This window comes from Camelus ferus, chromosome 7 (genome assembly GCF_009834535.1).
Source record: "Camelus ferus isolate YT-003-E chromosome 7, BCGSAC_Cfer_1.0, whole genome shotgun sequence".
Taxonomy (NCBI): Eukaryota; Metazoa; Chordata; class Mammalia; order Artiodactyla; family Camelidae; genus Camelus; species Camelus ferus.
The window spans coordinates 73,353,250-73,369,857 of NC_045702.1; the positions used below are offsets into that span (position 1 = coordinate 73,353,250).

General features: G+C 37.0%; 1 protein-coding gene across 5 annotated transcripts in view; it reads left to right on the plus strand.

Annotated features, from left to right (window-relative positions):
• Window positions 1-16,608, plus strand: part of MAGI2 (membrane associated guanylate kinase, WW and PDZ domain containing 2) — a 1,116,223-nt gene that overhangs the window by 821,467 nt on the left and 278,148 nt on the right. For all 5 annotated transcript variants that reach the window (XM_032484131.1, XM_032484132.1, XM_032484133.1 and 2 more), the window contains exon 7: window positions 3,000-3,057. In XM_032484131.1, coding sequence (XP_032340022.1) covers window positions 3,000-3,057 — 58 coding nt within the window. The remainder of the gene's footprint in view (window positions 1-2,999; window positions 3,058-16,608) is intronic.

Below are 16,608 nucleotides of genomic sequence, written 5' to 3' on the forward strand. Positions count from 1 at the left end.
TAAATACTCAGTAATACTCTTATCATCATTTTGAAAAAAAGTAGTTTCTTAAGGTGCTTCACAATTTGGTGTTATAAGTTTATTAACATATGCCCAATCCAAGAATTATTAAACAAAGTCATAGCCTAGACTTTATACTTTAAAACAAAACTTGAAAAATTTCTTCAGTATTTAAGCTAAGTTCCACTGATAGTATTAGTGGTGATGTAACCAGTTTCCACGTTCTTGTCCCATTCCAGAAAGAATTCAGAGACTAGACACAGTGATTAAAAAAGTAAAGTGAGGCTTTATTAAGGGATGGATGTAGTACACTCTCAAGAGGAAGGCAGGCAGGCTCAGGTGAGGGGCTGCCCCAACTTTCTTTGGCAAGTTGGTTACATAAAGTGTAAAAATTAATGGATGGAATATTTATTAGGGAGGGAAGGGTCTGGGGTTGTATTCTCTGATTTTCATCCCAACTCCACCTTCCCAAAGGGAGGAGGGATTTTTGTCCTTATTTAGTCTGGATCAGAAGTGTCATGGCCTCGGTGTATGATGGGTTCTTTTAATCTGCAAGGCTAACTTACCCCAAAAGGTGTGACCACTTATCAGCCCAGAGGTTCCTGCTTTTCTTTCTCTGCCCAGGGACCCCTGTTGCTTGCATAATGTATGGTTTCATGCATTTGGCCTGTGTCTCTCCTTTCTGCCCAATTCCTGACATTTGGCCTGTGTCCCCCTTTCTCTGCTCATATCTAGCCATCTGCCTGCTCTAACAATAGGAGCCATAGAGGAAAATGCTGAGAAATTTACCAAATAAAATTTAAAGCAACAATATGTTAAAGAAAATGTTCAACAAAGTTAAAATCTAAACAAATTCTTAAAAACGTATATGCAACACATGTGATAAAGGATTAATATTCTTAATCAGTAGAGAACTCTACTTAAGAAGTACAAAATTCATCAATATGAATTGATTTATAAAAACAAGAAATGTACAAAAAAATTACCCAAGGATGAGCAAATAAAAAAATGTTCAAACTAACTGAAGATCCAAGAAAAGCAAATTAAAATAACCATGAGCTGCCATTTAAAACCAATGTGGTTGATTTTTAAAGTAATGATATACAGTACTTTATCTGCATATCCAGAATTCAAGAACTCTAAAAACTGCCTTTTATAACTCATTAGCAGCAAAAAGTAACCTGACCTGGACATGCTGGAAGCAGACCAGTGCTAACTAATGAGAAGCAGTCCTTATTTGTGCCTCTTAGTGAGAGTCACATGATCTGGGCTGCTTAAATACTCATGACTTTGATTATAAAGTGCTTCCTCAAACTTTGCTTGGAGCGTTATGGAATAGAATGCATTTGCATCGTTTTATCTTTCTAAACTCAGAAAAATTCTGAATTCCAAAACCTCTCAGTCCTGAAAAGTTTTGAATGAGGAATTATGAACCTGCATTTAATTTGATGGTACAGAGAAATAAAGTCACTCATAAGTTCCCAGTGACTCTTTTGTGAGTGGGAAGGTAACCATCTGGAAGATAGATATACATATATAGATTTAGATAAATATAGATACAGATTTATCACATCTATAATTAGATGTGATATATAGATTTGTCACAACCATATAAGGGTACCTGCCCTTTAATCTGAAATACCACCTCTAGGAATTTATCATGACTAAATTACTAGGAAATTGATGAAAGATTTAGTTTTTAGTAAGTCCAACGCAGATGATATATACCTGGAAAGTCCCAAATGTTCAATAATAGAAGACTGGTGGGATTACACAGGCTCTGACCATAACACACTCTACTCTGGTGCCACGTTAAAAGTGATACTGTTCAGTAACACTTAGTCATGTTGAAGATGCCCTTGATATTTTGTTAGATAGAAATACCAGGCTGTAAAAATAATATGCACTGTGTGATCTAATTTCTTTAAAATTTATTTGTATAGAAAATATTTGAAGGCTATTCACCAAAATATTAATAGTAGCTTCTCTGGATGGCAGGATTGCAGATGATTCTAATTTTCTTTTTGTAACTGTGTTTTTTCTGTCATAAATATATGTTACTACTTGCAATAACAAAATTTTAAGTGTCATTTAAATATATTACTTAAAGCGTGGCAATGTATCTTACTTAGATTTCAAGTTCTATGTATATAATTAATATCTATGTAATTAATATCTATGAAGAAAATATATTATTATTAATGTATATTATTCATAGTTATATAATTATTATTCATATTTATTGGAGTTAATAATTATAAAGGCTCAATGAATTTGGAAAACAGTATCATAAAGCAAAGCCTGGTTTTCAAATACAATGTTTTTACCTAAAGTATCTTTTATCATATTATTGATATTTTAATGTATATGTGTATTAAAATTTGCGGTGGAGAATTGGGAATATGAACCATATTGTCTAGGATGTTTAGAATTTTAAACTTTGTACAAAAATATGCCCAGATTGTTTATTTGCAGCATTCAAATTCTGACCCATAGAGAGAGAACAGCAAGCTAGCCATCTCCAATAGTGGGATGTCAATTGAGAATGTATAATGTCTTTGTTTCAGTCATCAGAAACAGTTTGCTATTCTCAGAAATATATTTTGAAAATATGATCCTTATCCTGAACTGCTCCTTTTAACAGTGCAAATAAATAAGAAAGCTGTGTGCTCTTTCAGGAAAGCAATGTGCCTTCTGTGTTGCCTTGATTGGTGGTAACGCAAAGATGTTCACTCTACTGCTTGGCGTAGGATAAACAGCTAGACCCAGTAGTATACCTGCAGAGAGGAGAGCTCTGTGTTTTAAGTGTCGGTTTTCAAGTCAGTGTTTCTTATAGTTCCTACAACATGCGTCTGAAATTTGGTGCTGACTCTGAATGCTTTATGCCACTTTGGTAGACTATTTCTGCAATTCACGAACAATTAAATTATATTACTTTTTATTAGAAATAGTGATATCTGTTACTTACTTACTGAGAGAAATAACTCTTTCTTTTTCAGAGCTTCCATATGGCTGGGAAAAAATCGATGATCCCATATATGGCACTTATTATGTTGAGTAAGTCTCTAAGTTTGATATTAACTTGTTATTAATGGGTTGTGAAATTGTGTTAGTATTTCATTTATTGAGCATGTGTGGCTAACAGCTCCTTTATTCCCCTTTCATCTTACTTTGAAGTACCTACAAAGACTCTAGCAGCATTAACTAGCTGTGTCTTGCCTTTCCAGCTGGCTAATTTGTCTTTCCTTTCCTTTGACTTATGACTCTAAAACACCAATTGGAAAAGTGTGTTTCACACTGTCCTCTAAATGAGTGATAATTAAAGATATCAAAGTAAATGCCCTTCATTTTGCAATCAAAATGTTGGGAGCTGACCAGTTGTGTGAAAGAGATGTTCTATTAAACCAGATTTTGAAGTCAATTAAATGAAACAACCATACTCTCCAGTTGAGGAATGAAATAAAATTCAGATTTTTTCTTTGTCTTTTAAGGCTCCATTTTAAATCAAGTGTTTTTTCTGTAGATTGAACATTTATGTTATCTATTGGAGATTGCATGGCCTTAATGTATCTTAGCGTAATATGTTACCCCTCCTCACAGCCTTTTATTCAGAATAAAGACCCTATTAGGGATTCAGTTATATACACATTTTTTCATAGGAAAATCAAGTAATAGTTATAATTTTCAGAAGTTAAATATGTGACTTACTTTTCCAGAGCCTCCTCTTCTGATAGAAAATTTTTTAGTTTTTATCTGTTGTGTCATGTTGTCAATGTTACTCGGTGAATAACAAAACCTACTTACCTAAGAATTCAGAAGTTGAAAAACTATAGATGTTCACATTATTCATGAAAATCTAACTCTGTTTTCTCCAATCATATTCTTTTTAGCAATAATAGTCTAGATGATAAAGGATTACAGACCGATGGCATCATTGCTAAATTGTTTTTGCAGCAATATTCAGACAGTTACTGAGCATTTACTAAGTGTTGAGCCCTTTTCTGTGCTGGGGAGGTACAGATGAGTATGACCCCTGTGCTCCCTGCCCTGGAGCAGCTCCCTCATGAGCACTTAATACTTTGATCCACCATCTTCATCTGGAAAAGCCCCAATTTTAGCACCATAGTCAGTCATTTCCAGTAAAGGTGAATTCACTTCATTTGTCAAATGTAGTTTTCCAACATGGTGTCTAGTGCTCTAATGTCATGTGGATGCTTAGTAGATGCAAAAAGTAAAATAAATACATGGAGATATCAGTAACTGTAAAAATAAGGGGAAATCACTTATAAACAGTTGTAAGACTCCAAATCCCACTATATTGCTGATCAATTAAAATATACATGTATTTTAATAATAACGTAGCTGCAGCTCCTGGTTAAATTAATCAACATCAAAGGTTTCCATTAAATGCTAGCTTGTCTTTTAATTTGTTGAATCAAATCAAATTGTCCCTTGCCTAAACGTATTACATCTGAAATCCAAGGTCGTTCCATGTAAGCAAAGAGAGCAGAGGTATGTAACATATAGATTTCATCTTTAATACACTTCCTTGCAGAATTTATTAAATAAGAACCTTTTCCTGAGTCCAGATATTGACAGTTCCATAAAGAGCCAGATAACAAGTATTTTAGGGGACCAAATGGCCTTTGTCACAACTACTCAACTCTGCTGTTGTAGCTTGAAAGCAACTATAGGTGACATTTAAATGAATGGGGTGTAGCTATGTTTCAATAAAATTTTATTTACAAAAAAAAGGCAGCTGGCCAAATTTAGCCTGCAGGGCATGGTATGCTGACCCTTGTCCTATTCTAAATCTTCACATTTTTCTTCCATGTTCTCAACTCCTTTCATGCTGACTTCCAATGAGGGAAATAGTATTTAACTCAAACCTTCCTTTTCTACCTGTCTGTTGTAGAGGTGAGAGACCCATGTGTCAGAAAGCAATGCTTCCTTTACTTCTTGATCATAGAAGTGTGTGTTCTCCAAGTAAAGATCTGCAGCTGGTAGACCCCTTGTAGTTAATGACTGAATTGGACATTAGCTATAAACCTAAAAGAAAATTGTCCTCATTATCATTATACTTCAGATGGTTTACCTTGTATTTGGTTTTGCTTGAATTGCATTTCTTTCTACATTTCTCCACTGTATTTTTCATGTATCATCACCATAGTCAGTAAATTATTCATAATTTAGTCTGTCATGTCTTACATAATCAGATCAGACTAACATATTTAATGGTTTTAGATTTCAAGTGATTGTGAGGTCTTAGATACAGGTCATAGTGAGTCAAGTAGTTCAGCTTCCTTCAAGTTGCATCCAGCTCCTTGTCATGGCTTTTTCCCCATGACATGATTCCATAAGATACATCAGTACCAATAATTAGGTGTGCAGGTGTATCAGATCAATCAAAAAAACTGAGACAGATAGTTCAAGTCTCAAGATAATTTTAAGTAGAACTATATGCCAATATTTCTTAGAAATGTCCTTTGTAAAAAAAAATCATCAAAATAATTAAAATACCTCAATTTGTTCTATATAATGTAAACATTACTTGAAATAAGCGATATCTTCCATCACAACAAAGACAACTTGTCCCCTTTTCACTGGGGTACACCTATTTATACAGTTTGTTTTAACTGTTCAAAAAATTGAAATTCATCTCCATCACCCTATGATTTTCACAAGGTATCTATTGGTTCTGAATAGTAGTCTTGTTTGTGGAATTTATACAAATACATATATGAACATAGTGGTTATTTATCACTTTCAGTTCATAGAGTATTTTTGTTGGAAGAAGGTCACCTAATTTCTTATAGTTAATTATAAGAAAAAAACAGTAAGACTCGTTTAAGTTACTACATCAAGTTTCCATTATAGATAGCATAAATATAAAAGTAAAAGATGCCTAGATTAAGATACTTTATCATTACAGTGATAACAAGGAGTCACATTTTTTTAGTTTGTAATATTAACATTCAGTTAACATAACAAAGCAAGGCAGTCTTTACTGTAAATCTGTCGTCAAGGAAATGTCAATTCACTAATCCTACCAATGATGATGGATTCTCTGAAGAGCTATCATTTTTGGTGTTTAATTACACACCCAATTACACAATTAGAGGTACTAGTCACAAAATATAAAAAAAAATTCCACTTTCCCACCCAGTGGGGAAAAAAACCTGTGCAGGGCAACTAGGAGTCTAACCTAGCAGTCAGTTGCTCTTCAAAAAGACCAACAACTGGGAGCAGAAATTGTGGAGTGGGCTCTGTCATCAGCAGGGCATGTGAGATTGAAATCAGCCTTGTGCCTCTGGCACAGTTGCACAAACATTCATTTTCCTGCCAGCCACAGACAAGCAGATAGGATTCCAGCAATCAATAGCAAAAAAGTGTTTATACAACTTGAAACCAAAAAACCTGGATTGAATAGTTTTTGACCACTGCTGCTGACTTTACCTTACTGTGCCATAATTCTGTACTGTGCAAATTCAATTTTAACATTATAGGTTTAATATATCCAACTCAGAAAAATTATCATCATCATCGTTGTCATATCATTAAAATAGAGAACATTTATTGAGTGCTTAGTATGAAATGGGTTTTAACGCATTTATAATCCTCTCTATAGTATAATGCAGTAAATTATCTTAAATTTATAGATGGGAAAACTCTGGCTGAAGAAGTTAAGTAACTTACCCAGTATCACATATTACTGAGAGGAATGGACACTAGGACTCCAAGCTCTTGCTCAAAATGCATCCCATTAATGTAGCATTCATAATCTGTGATGGTCCAAACAAGCTTCTGGAACTCATCGCTGGAGAAGAACAAGGGGTCCCCAGAGAACATCTCCTCCCTGGCTCCCCTCTGAAACAATATCACAGGAGGGTACCCAACAATAGGAAGTCATGCTGCATAAGCCCCATCAGACTGGCTTCTAACTCAGGCATTCTGAGCCACCAGCTCCATTACCCATGACTTGAGAGAGGCCCTGGACACCATGGCACCCCAGGAGCAAGACTCCCATGTCCTGAAAGAAGAAGAGTCCCTGTTGTGTGGACCTCGATGTAGGGATGTTGGCCCTAGTTCAGAGCTACAGAGGCAGCCACGCAGCTCTGTATTTTAAAGAACAGTGAGCCCTACTCAACATCTTTCCCTATTTCATCTGCAGACAGAACAGACCACAGTTCTACTCTATGTAGCCACAGAAAGAGGTTAGCCCAATTTCTCCTGACAGACACCAAATCCGTGATAGTGCAGCACTTAGCAATGTATTAAAAAGCCCTAAAGTTGCTAACTAGAAATTTAACTGTCACTAGTCATAAAAAAGGGAATATTTTTGATGAAAAAAGTACAAAATGTAGAGTTGAACAGCTGTGAGTTTTGTACAAATGTGGTTTTTTCTCCTCTTTTTTGAAATTATGTCTGCTGGGTACATTTTGGTTTCAATGGCAGTTACACAATTTGCTTAACTAGCTAGTCCAGAAGACACAATTTCCTGGAACAGCTTTCATGCAAAGCTGCCTTCTCTGGCACAGAGAAGCAAACCATAAAACTACAGTTAAAATGATAGTGGAGACTGACAGATGTGATTTTCATGTGAAGGTTTTACAAGTTTTCATGTGATGTCACACATCTGCTACTATGAAATGTTACTTGTGTGCAATTCCAGAAAGTATGAAAGATACTGCATAATATCTCCAACATAACATTAAATGTAAAAGGAAAATTGCATTCATTTCATGGTTAATGATGAGTATGCATCATGATGTAGCAAGTTGGAAAGTCATTAGAGAGGATTTTAGCTCAGTGTCATATCTTAAGAATGTTTTTCTCCTTCATGCCTTTGAGTAGTTTTCTAAATATCCCAAGAAAAAGCTTCGTAACTTTAGAATTTTTAAAAAGTCAGCATAAATGTAAAACATTTCCAATTAGAAATAAACATAAAAGAATATCCTTTTCAAATCTTGCTCATTCTTAAAGAATTTTTTTCCTGTACTAAAAGTTGATTTTTCAAACTTTCCATTTTTTTCTTCAGTCTTCAAAAACTAGCAAACTTTTCTTGGTGCTATTTAAACAGCTATTTAAGAAAGAAATCCTTTTTCCCAATGTACAAATTTATGTTAATAGGAGATGCTAAACTGAAGTGCATGGTTGGTGAAGTTGTTCAGTGACTTTCTAATCTAAGGTGAGCTCTGAATCTTGTCAATAGCACTTGATCATATCAGTTATTCTCATCTAGTGGCCAAGAGTATGGGCTGCAGCGTTTCATAGTACACCAGCCCTGCAGCTTCAAGCTGTGGGATATTGAGTAGACAGATTATGGAGGAGGAAGGGGAGGAGGATGAGGACAAGGACCAGAGAGAGAGGAGAGAGGGGAGTGGAGAGGAAGAACTTTTATTGTGCACTTAATGCATGCCAAGCAATATTTTAAGTGCTTTACATATCCTAATTCACTTAATCTCCACCAGAAAAACCTGAGGTCTGTGTTATTATCCCCATTTTATAGATAAGGAAACTGAGATACAGATATTTTTACAAGTACTAAATAACACAGCCAGAATTTGAATCTAGACAGTCTCATTCCACAGCTGGTGTTTAGCTCTCCACACAGGTAGGTAGGAAGCGCTCAGTTAACGCTGGTGATGTTTTATCCTGTGTATCCTAATGACATGGATAAGGACTCTCCTTTTGGCATTACTTGCTTTTCCAGTTCTTTCATGATTCAGTACACCCCCAAAAGTGAACAATTCTAAGGGAAATTATTTGATTTGTAAGAAACATATAACTTATCTCATGGTTAGAGTGTGCTGCATTGAATTTAAAAAATAGCATTTCTTATCATTCCATAATCCCTTTGAAAATGATGAAGCAAAGAGTAAGGAATTCAGGGTGTGATGTTTCCATGGCCTCCAGAGGGGTTGAGGTTTCAGGGTAACTCCCAAGGAACATATTTTTGTTGTAGTTTTCTGTAGTATGTTTAATCTTAGATAGCTGGGGATTTGTGATAATAATAATAATAAAGATAGTGTTGTTTAAGGCACTGTTTTAACTTTCAACTACTTTCACATCCATCGTCCCAGATGACGATTGCAGCATTTACAAATGAGGGAACCGAATCTCTGAGGAGTTAAATGAGTTCTCCACGGGCACACGGCTAGTAAGGTTGCAGCTGTAGATGCACGTACAGCTAAGAAAGACCTTTCAATAGAGTAGCTGTGTTTTTATATTAATACCATCTGCTTATAATTTATAAAAGATTTCTCATATTTGTTAAACAAGCATAAATCAGTTAACTTCACAGCTGAATGAAGTTCAGTAAGGATACTGAAATAAATACAGGGTCCTCCATCTCTAACCAAACTACAGTTGGCTCTTTTTTGCTGCCATTACACGTACATTTTTACCTCCTTCTGGGTGACCCAGGCCAATTCAATAGTTTGCGACATCACTCCTTTCAGCCTGGAGAAGGCAAGCCCTCAGGCCTCATCGTGGGGCCTCCCCCAGCTCCGCGCACACGCTCTTTACGCTACGCTAGCATCTCTGACAGTTTGTAATTGGTGCTTCTTACTTGCCCGCTCTGTAATACTTTCATAGTATATCAGTTTCAACTGGCTATTGTTTACTTTCTTAATACTACAGTTCAACCACAGATCAATAGAAAAACTCATGGCTTCCTTTTACTCTTTTTGAGGACCCCTCGAATATTTTTTAACTATGATCCTTTTAAATCGAAATGATGTCTCGTGTCCAGTCTCCCTTCTCAGCACTGCCATCCGGTCAAGATCGGGATACGTGCCCCTCATCAGCCCCTTATGTGAGGTTAGAGATAATTTTTCATGCTGTGAGATACTTCACCCTTGCTGATTCATTTTAATATGATCAACATTTATTCTGTATTCTACTTACCTTTCCTTCCCCCTAATGTCTTTTCAACTGAAGGAAAAAGAACTCTACTCTCTAGTTAAATTCCCTTTTATTAGCAACTGTTTGGGCTCAAAAACTACCTTATTTAGCAAATGTTCTGGTTCCAAATAAAGAATGCTTTAGGCACCCAGAAGTTTGATTAGGTTTAATTGCAGGTGGACTTTTATAAATAGAAATGAATTATTTGCTTTGACATCAGAGTTATATATATACATGTGTTTTAATTTTTAGAATTCTAATAAATCATTTTTGTCTAGAAGTCAGTAATAAAACACAAAAGAATTATTACTCTAGCATCAACTTTTCTTTGAGAATATGTTTGTGAAAAGAGGTGAATGTGATGTAAACATGAGTTTTTTTTGGTTTTGGTTTGTTGGTCTTAAAACATTTTTTATGAATCTAAAATCAGGCTCTCGTTTAGGCGTTTCTGGAGAGGTTCCGTGCAGGCAGACAGCTCAGGAGCACACCGGGGAGCACCCAGCCAGGGAACTCGGTGATAGAGGCAGCAGTGGGAGGGGCTCGGTCCCTGAGCCCTCATCGTCCCAGGGAGGCAGGGCAGAAATGGTCAGAACTGGAAACACCACACTGTGTGCTCCCAAGGAAGGACCATGCGCTCTCCTCCCACTCCATCTTTTTTTATAGGACCGTGTGAACTTGATAGTGACCACATGAAGGCAGAGAGGACGGTCTGCACTTGGGTCAGTGTTGCTCAAGGGAGTTGCAGATAACCTTTTGAGCTGGATATGAGCTGCTGGATGTGGGGAGTGTCATTTCTGCACCGAGAGGACTTAGGATGCTGTGGAAAGTGCTGTCCTTCCTGCTGGAGGAAGGGGACCACCTTTTCTATGTAGCTCATTGCTCTACAACCGAGAGAGCTGCCACCATCTTTCAGTGAATAATTCTTTTTGCCTCTTGCCAAGGCAACATTATAATAACAAGCAGATAGTTGTCGTCTTTCTATAATTTATGAAAATACTTAGCTTATATAGTTTATTAATTTTCTCTCTGGATTAAACATGTTTGGTTTGTGGCCCATGAACTGCAAATTGTCTCATGTTACCGATCGGTATCATCACATACTTTGGAGTCATATCTTAGACTGAGACTAAGTTCTGATGTTAACACATGAAGTGGAAAATTGCATAGAGTCAAAATTATCCTAAAAATCCCCCAGGATCATGTCGTGTTGGAGAATATCGTGCTGAAACAACACAGCCAGTTTTCTTCCTTTGGTGTTGGAAAAGAATTCTTTCTGGAATTAAAGTGGTTGGCTGGCATTTAGGTCTTTTAGAGCTTTAATAGGTACAAAACTAGAATCGCATTTAGCTCAGAGAGATGCTAATACTGTCAGAGGGATGAGGGAATTTAGTCAAACTGAGGAAGCAGCAGCCTGATGTCATTCTTTGGGCACATTATTATGAATAAAACAGAAGACGGTCACCCTTGATAGGTAAATGTAATGCCCTCCTGCCCCCACATGAGAACTATAATTTCATCTCTTTTTTTAATATGCAAATAATGTTTTTCAAAATTCCTTTTGTGTCACAGACCATAGTATTACTAATAGTTCTTCCCTTTTTTGCATCCATGATTTTGAATTTACAGGCTAGTACAAAATTACACTCAGCCTCCCTGGCTTTTATCTGTTAAATGAGTGGTTTGGATTAGGTGATTGCTAAGGTCTCTTCTAGTTCCAGGAATATCTACTGCACCTTGTGGTAAGAAGGATAAATTTGGCCATTTTCCTGTGTTAAGCCTCATTATTTTCTCTTTATGCCTGTTGATCAAAGAATACTTAAAATTTAAAAGCATTTTATTTCCTTTTCTGCTTGTTATTTGACTAGACAATAACATATATTATCATTCTTTTATTTTATTTTAATTATTTTATTCTCATCATGTGAGTGTTATAGAAAGAAGGCTTCCCAGAAGGGTGGATTATTGTAATAGAATCTCCTTACAAAGCTGTGATAAAAAATAGACATGTATTTTATATCTACAGACATGAGACTGATGTTAAGATTATCATTAAATAAAAAGAAAAAAAAAGATAAGTTTATAGACAAAAAGATAAGAACTATATTTTTCTCAGTGCTGTCAAAGCTGAATAAATTTGAAAGGGATATTGTTTTCCTTTTTTTATGGTACAAAGTAGCATTGTTACACATTATTCATTACTAGTGTTTAACAGATGACTTTCTATTTAACCACATGAAATTATGTTACAATTGACTCAGGTAATTGTATAATAAAAATGGATGGGTCACAAAATTTTTATTATCAAATTTCGTATGTTCAATGTAGCTAAATAAGATGCATTTTTAAATTGTCCAGGAAAAAAAAAACAATTCTGTTCTGTGGCTGAGAAGGTTAACTGAATCTACTACAGGTAAAAGGAGACTATTTGCTGTAATAAGCCAATTAAATTAATTCTGCATTAGTTTAGTCTAGAAGAAACTCACCATTGGGTGTGTAATTTCTGAAAGCTTATTAAGCACCGTTTATCGAGTCTGTCATAATGTAAAGAGCTTAGTTCAGATTATCATTAAGCACAACACTCTTATATGGAGGCTGATAAAGTCTCCTCATTCTACTCTTACTTCACTCTCTCCGGTTTTAATTGGGCACCCAAAAAATGAATATACTTTCAGATAGATAAAATGATAGAAATGATTGTCTTTTTTTATGCAATATTACTTAGTAATTTAGTTAGGGGTATTGACTTAATATGTAAATGTTTAGTAACTATCACTCAACCCAGAAAAGTCATGTTAATAGCTACCAGCTACTAAGCACGTGGTATATATTAGGCATTTTGAATAACTCATTTAATCATTACCACAATGCTTTTTGTTAGGTGCTATTATTCCAGTTTTACAGACAGAGAACCTTAAAGAAGACAGGCCATCAAGCTTGTAGGTGGTAGAACAGGGTTGCAGCCCAGGACAGGAACTGAGAGACCTCATGCTGTCCATACTTAAGTCACGCTTGACTCCCGTACTCTGAATACAACAGAATAATATTTAAATTAACTTATATCTAGGCAGCGCCTCATTTTTAAACACTTTCATATACTTTATCTGTGTGCTCTTCAGAACAGACCTGTGAGTTGAACAGGATATTTACAGACGAGGCCCTTGCAGTTCAGAGATATTAGGGGAACTTCACAAAGGCAGTGAGAGGTGGACTTCATCTTCCAATGTGGCTTCAATGTCAAATGCTGGTTCGATCTCAAAAATAAGAGAGAATGATAACTGAGACTCATTGTAAGTGAGTCTTTTTGGTGAAGCCCAAGAAGTACACGTGAGAATGAGGAAACCTGAGTGCAGGTGGCCCCCTCACCTGTTACTGCTCATGGCCTAATCCACCACTTGTGGGTAACTCTTAGGTGAGCATCGGGGGAGAGCTCTTACCAGCACTCACGGTTCCACCGTGTTACCATGTAAGGAATTTCTTGTTGAGTGAGTGCCGTGTTTTCCTTTCTTATTGTATCACTGGACCTCAGCAGGACCAAATATATCCTTTTCAAAGCCCGAGACAAGACGTACATAGCTGTGTGATTACTGACTACTCCCGTTCTCACTCACATACAGCTCTAACCTTATGCACAGATAGTAGTGCAGAATCTTCCTATCATCATTGTTGTAATCGTCAGAGACAATGGCCCATGTTCAATTTCCAGAGTTGGGTAAGGGCAAAGTTCAAGAAGAGTAAAATCAGGATTAGCCCCTAAGGGAGACAGAAAGGTAACCCTTGGAAGAGACTCTTCTGGTTTGAAAGCCATGTCACCCAAAGCCGGGTCTTTGTATTCTTATTACCATTTTGTTTCTCAGTTTTTAGTATGCAAAAGTATGTCATAATTTTAGGCATAGTGTGCTAATTATATAAAACTCTGCAACAATAGTTATCCCTAATGGTTACCTATTAAAGACAACAGTGAATTGTTGACAACAATTACTGACACGTTTCTTTGCTCTGGGTTCTGCCAAAGCTTTATTCTCTCTTCCCACTACTTTTTTTCCAAGCCTCTTATCTTCCTGGGGTCCTTATCTTCTCAGAATGATAGGCTCCCACCCACCCACACAGGCCCCATGGCCAACTTTTCAGTGGCAAGATCCTGAAAGGTTCTATGCAGATTCTAGGTATCCAGGGAAAAGATCCTTTTCTCTCTGAGATTCATAAAAAGTGTGTTTTAATTTTGTTTGGTTTTCTAATTCTTCCTGAACCACTTCCTAGCATATAAAAGGAATAGCTGTGTAGTTGACTTTCGCCTGGTCTGGGCAGTGAGAAAGACCCAGTAGTCAAGAATAATATTCTTTAATCTTTTTCTCACTTTGAACATTGGACTTGGGTACCTGGAGAGTTTTGCTATTACATGGATTTGGAATTATCTTCATGTCCTGTTGATTTTCAAAATCGTCCCACAGTCTTGCTCCCAGTCTTGTCCATCTCCCCTGGTTGGCACTCTTTTCCTGACTCCCACCTTCTTGGATACTCTGAGGCATGAGTGATGTTGCTTTCATGATTTTTCACTGTTCTGTGTGTCCTTGGTAATTCTCTGACTCTCCCTTGAAGTCAGGACCACAGTAATCCATGACTGTGTGTGTCTAACATTCTATATGTGTGCCATGTATGCACAGGTGTACAATACTTAATCATACTTGGACATATTTTTTGGAATTCACAGGACTTAGGCTAAAATGTGACTACACATTTTAGCAACTCATAAATAAGTTATTAATAAATAGCAATCCAGTTCAGAGTATATAACAGGTCAGACTTTTGTCACCCCTCCCTGCACACTGTCATACCCAGTCCCCTGGATGATGTGATTCTGCATTGTCACGGAGCATCTTACCCTCACATTACCAAGTAAGAATAATAACCAGTACATTGGAGGGAGCCAGTAAATGATGCTGAAATAATTGAGAATTCTAGGGAGCACCACAGCTTTTCCTATGTGGTTAATATGGTGAAACTCATTTTATAATCCCTCCAAGTTCAGGAATGAGGCACATCCTCCTGGATGAAGACTTTCAAGGCTATGGACTTTCAAGGCTATTAGACCAAAGCCACAATAGAAGTAGGGAGACTCTGAAACAAAACAAAACTTCATACCATAACTTGGAAGCACCTTTCCCATCTCATAGCTCATTCTCTCCCCCGACCTCTGTTCCCACACCACCACCCCACATGTGTGTATTCACTAGCCCTATACTCTGGCTAAGCAGAATGGAATATTTCTGAACATCTTTCTGTATCCACTATTCTCTCCCTAACATGCCCCTCTTCTCCATCTGGCAAAATACATCTATCCTTCTAGAACCTGCTGGAGTCTCACTTCCTTTGTGAAGCTTCCCCCAAACCATCAGACTAAGTTCTCTTTTCTTCCTTTGAGTCCCCACTTTGTGCATACAAATCTTCTGGCCACTTTCTAGTGTATAAAAGGAATAGCTGTGTATTTGATTTTTCCCTGGTCTGGGCAGTGAGATAGACCCAGTAGTCAAGAATAATATTTTTTTAATCTTTTATGTGTATCTTATGTATAAGGCGAGTTCATCACCTAGCCATTGCTGTTTGTGGCTAAGTGGCTACTGTGAGTGATCAATGCATCCCAGTTTACCCAGGACTGTCCAGAGTTTAGAACTGAAAAGTCCCAAACCCTGGAAAATCCTTTAGTCTTTCACAAACCTGAGGTGGTTAGTCACCCAGTTTGTGTGTCTCCTCCGTTGGAGTATGGGCCCCCTTGGTGAAGGGGTTGTGTCATTGTTTTCCTGTTTGTGTCCCCAGTGCCTAGCACACTGATAAACATTCATGAATGTGTGTATGAAACTTAAAGCCAGTGAGTCAGGGCTGGCAGACACCAGTGGAAGAAAATGTATTTATTCTTGTCTCTTAATACAGAACGATGTTGAAATAGCAGTGTAGTCTTTTAGTTTCTGTCTAGATAATCTCTATCTCACCTGTAGGTTTACAACTCACCACTTTCACTCAATGTAGGAGCAAAAGTTTAGCCATACCTTTGATAACAGTAGCCTCCTCCTGCATCCAGCAGTAACATTTAAGAAAGATGTTTTATGGGAATGAGAAAGGATGGATAGAACACGTTTTTAAGTGCATGCCTACTGGCTCTGAAATTTTAGAAAATGAGTCTATGTATCTTGTAGGTCCTGAGGGCTTCATGACATGATTGACAGTGTACGATGTCATTTCTGCTGAGAATAAAATATCAAGTTTTCCATGAATTGGTAAATAGTAATGGCTAAGTGAGAAATACCCCTTATACATAAGCTACACATAAAATACACATTAAGGTCAGTGTCTTAACTAAATAACTTAGCACCGCTACTGGGAAGAAGGGAGAGGTCATTTATCTGAAAATATATCCACGTTTGGGAAGCTCAGCCTGGTGGGTAATGAAGGACAGACTCCTTAGCTGTGAGAGTTTCAGCACCAGTGTAAGAATGCTCTTCTCTGCCAGCCATGATTCCACCTCCCCGCTGGATACTGTGTTCCCAGATCAGACTCCTCATGTCCAGAAATGGCAGGAGAAAGTAACATGTGAATGACTCAGTCTTCCCACCCATATTCATAAAGCAAACTCACATTTCCCTCAGGTATAGTAGGGAATAATGAATGGGCATTTATAGAAAAAAAATTATCACTTAAGTGTTGGAAATT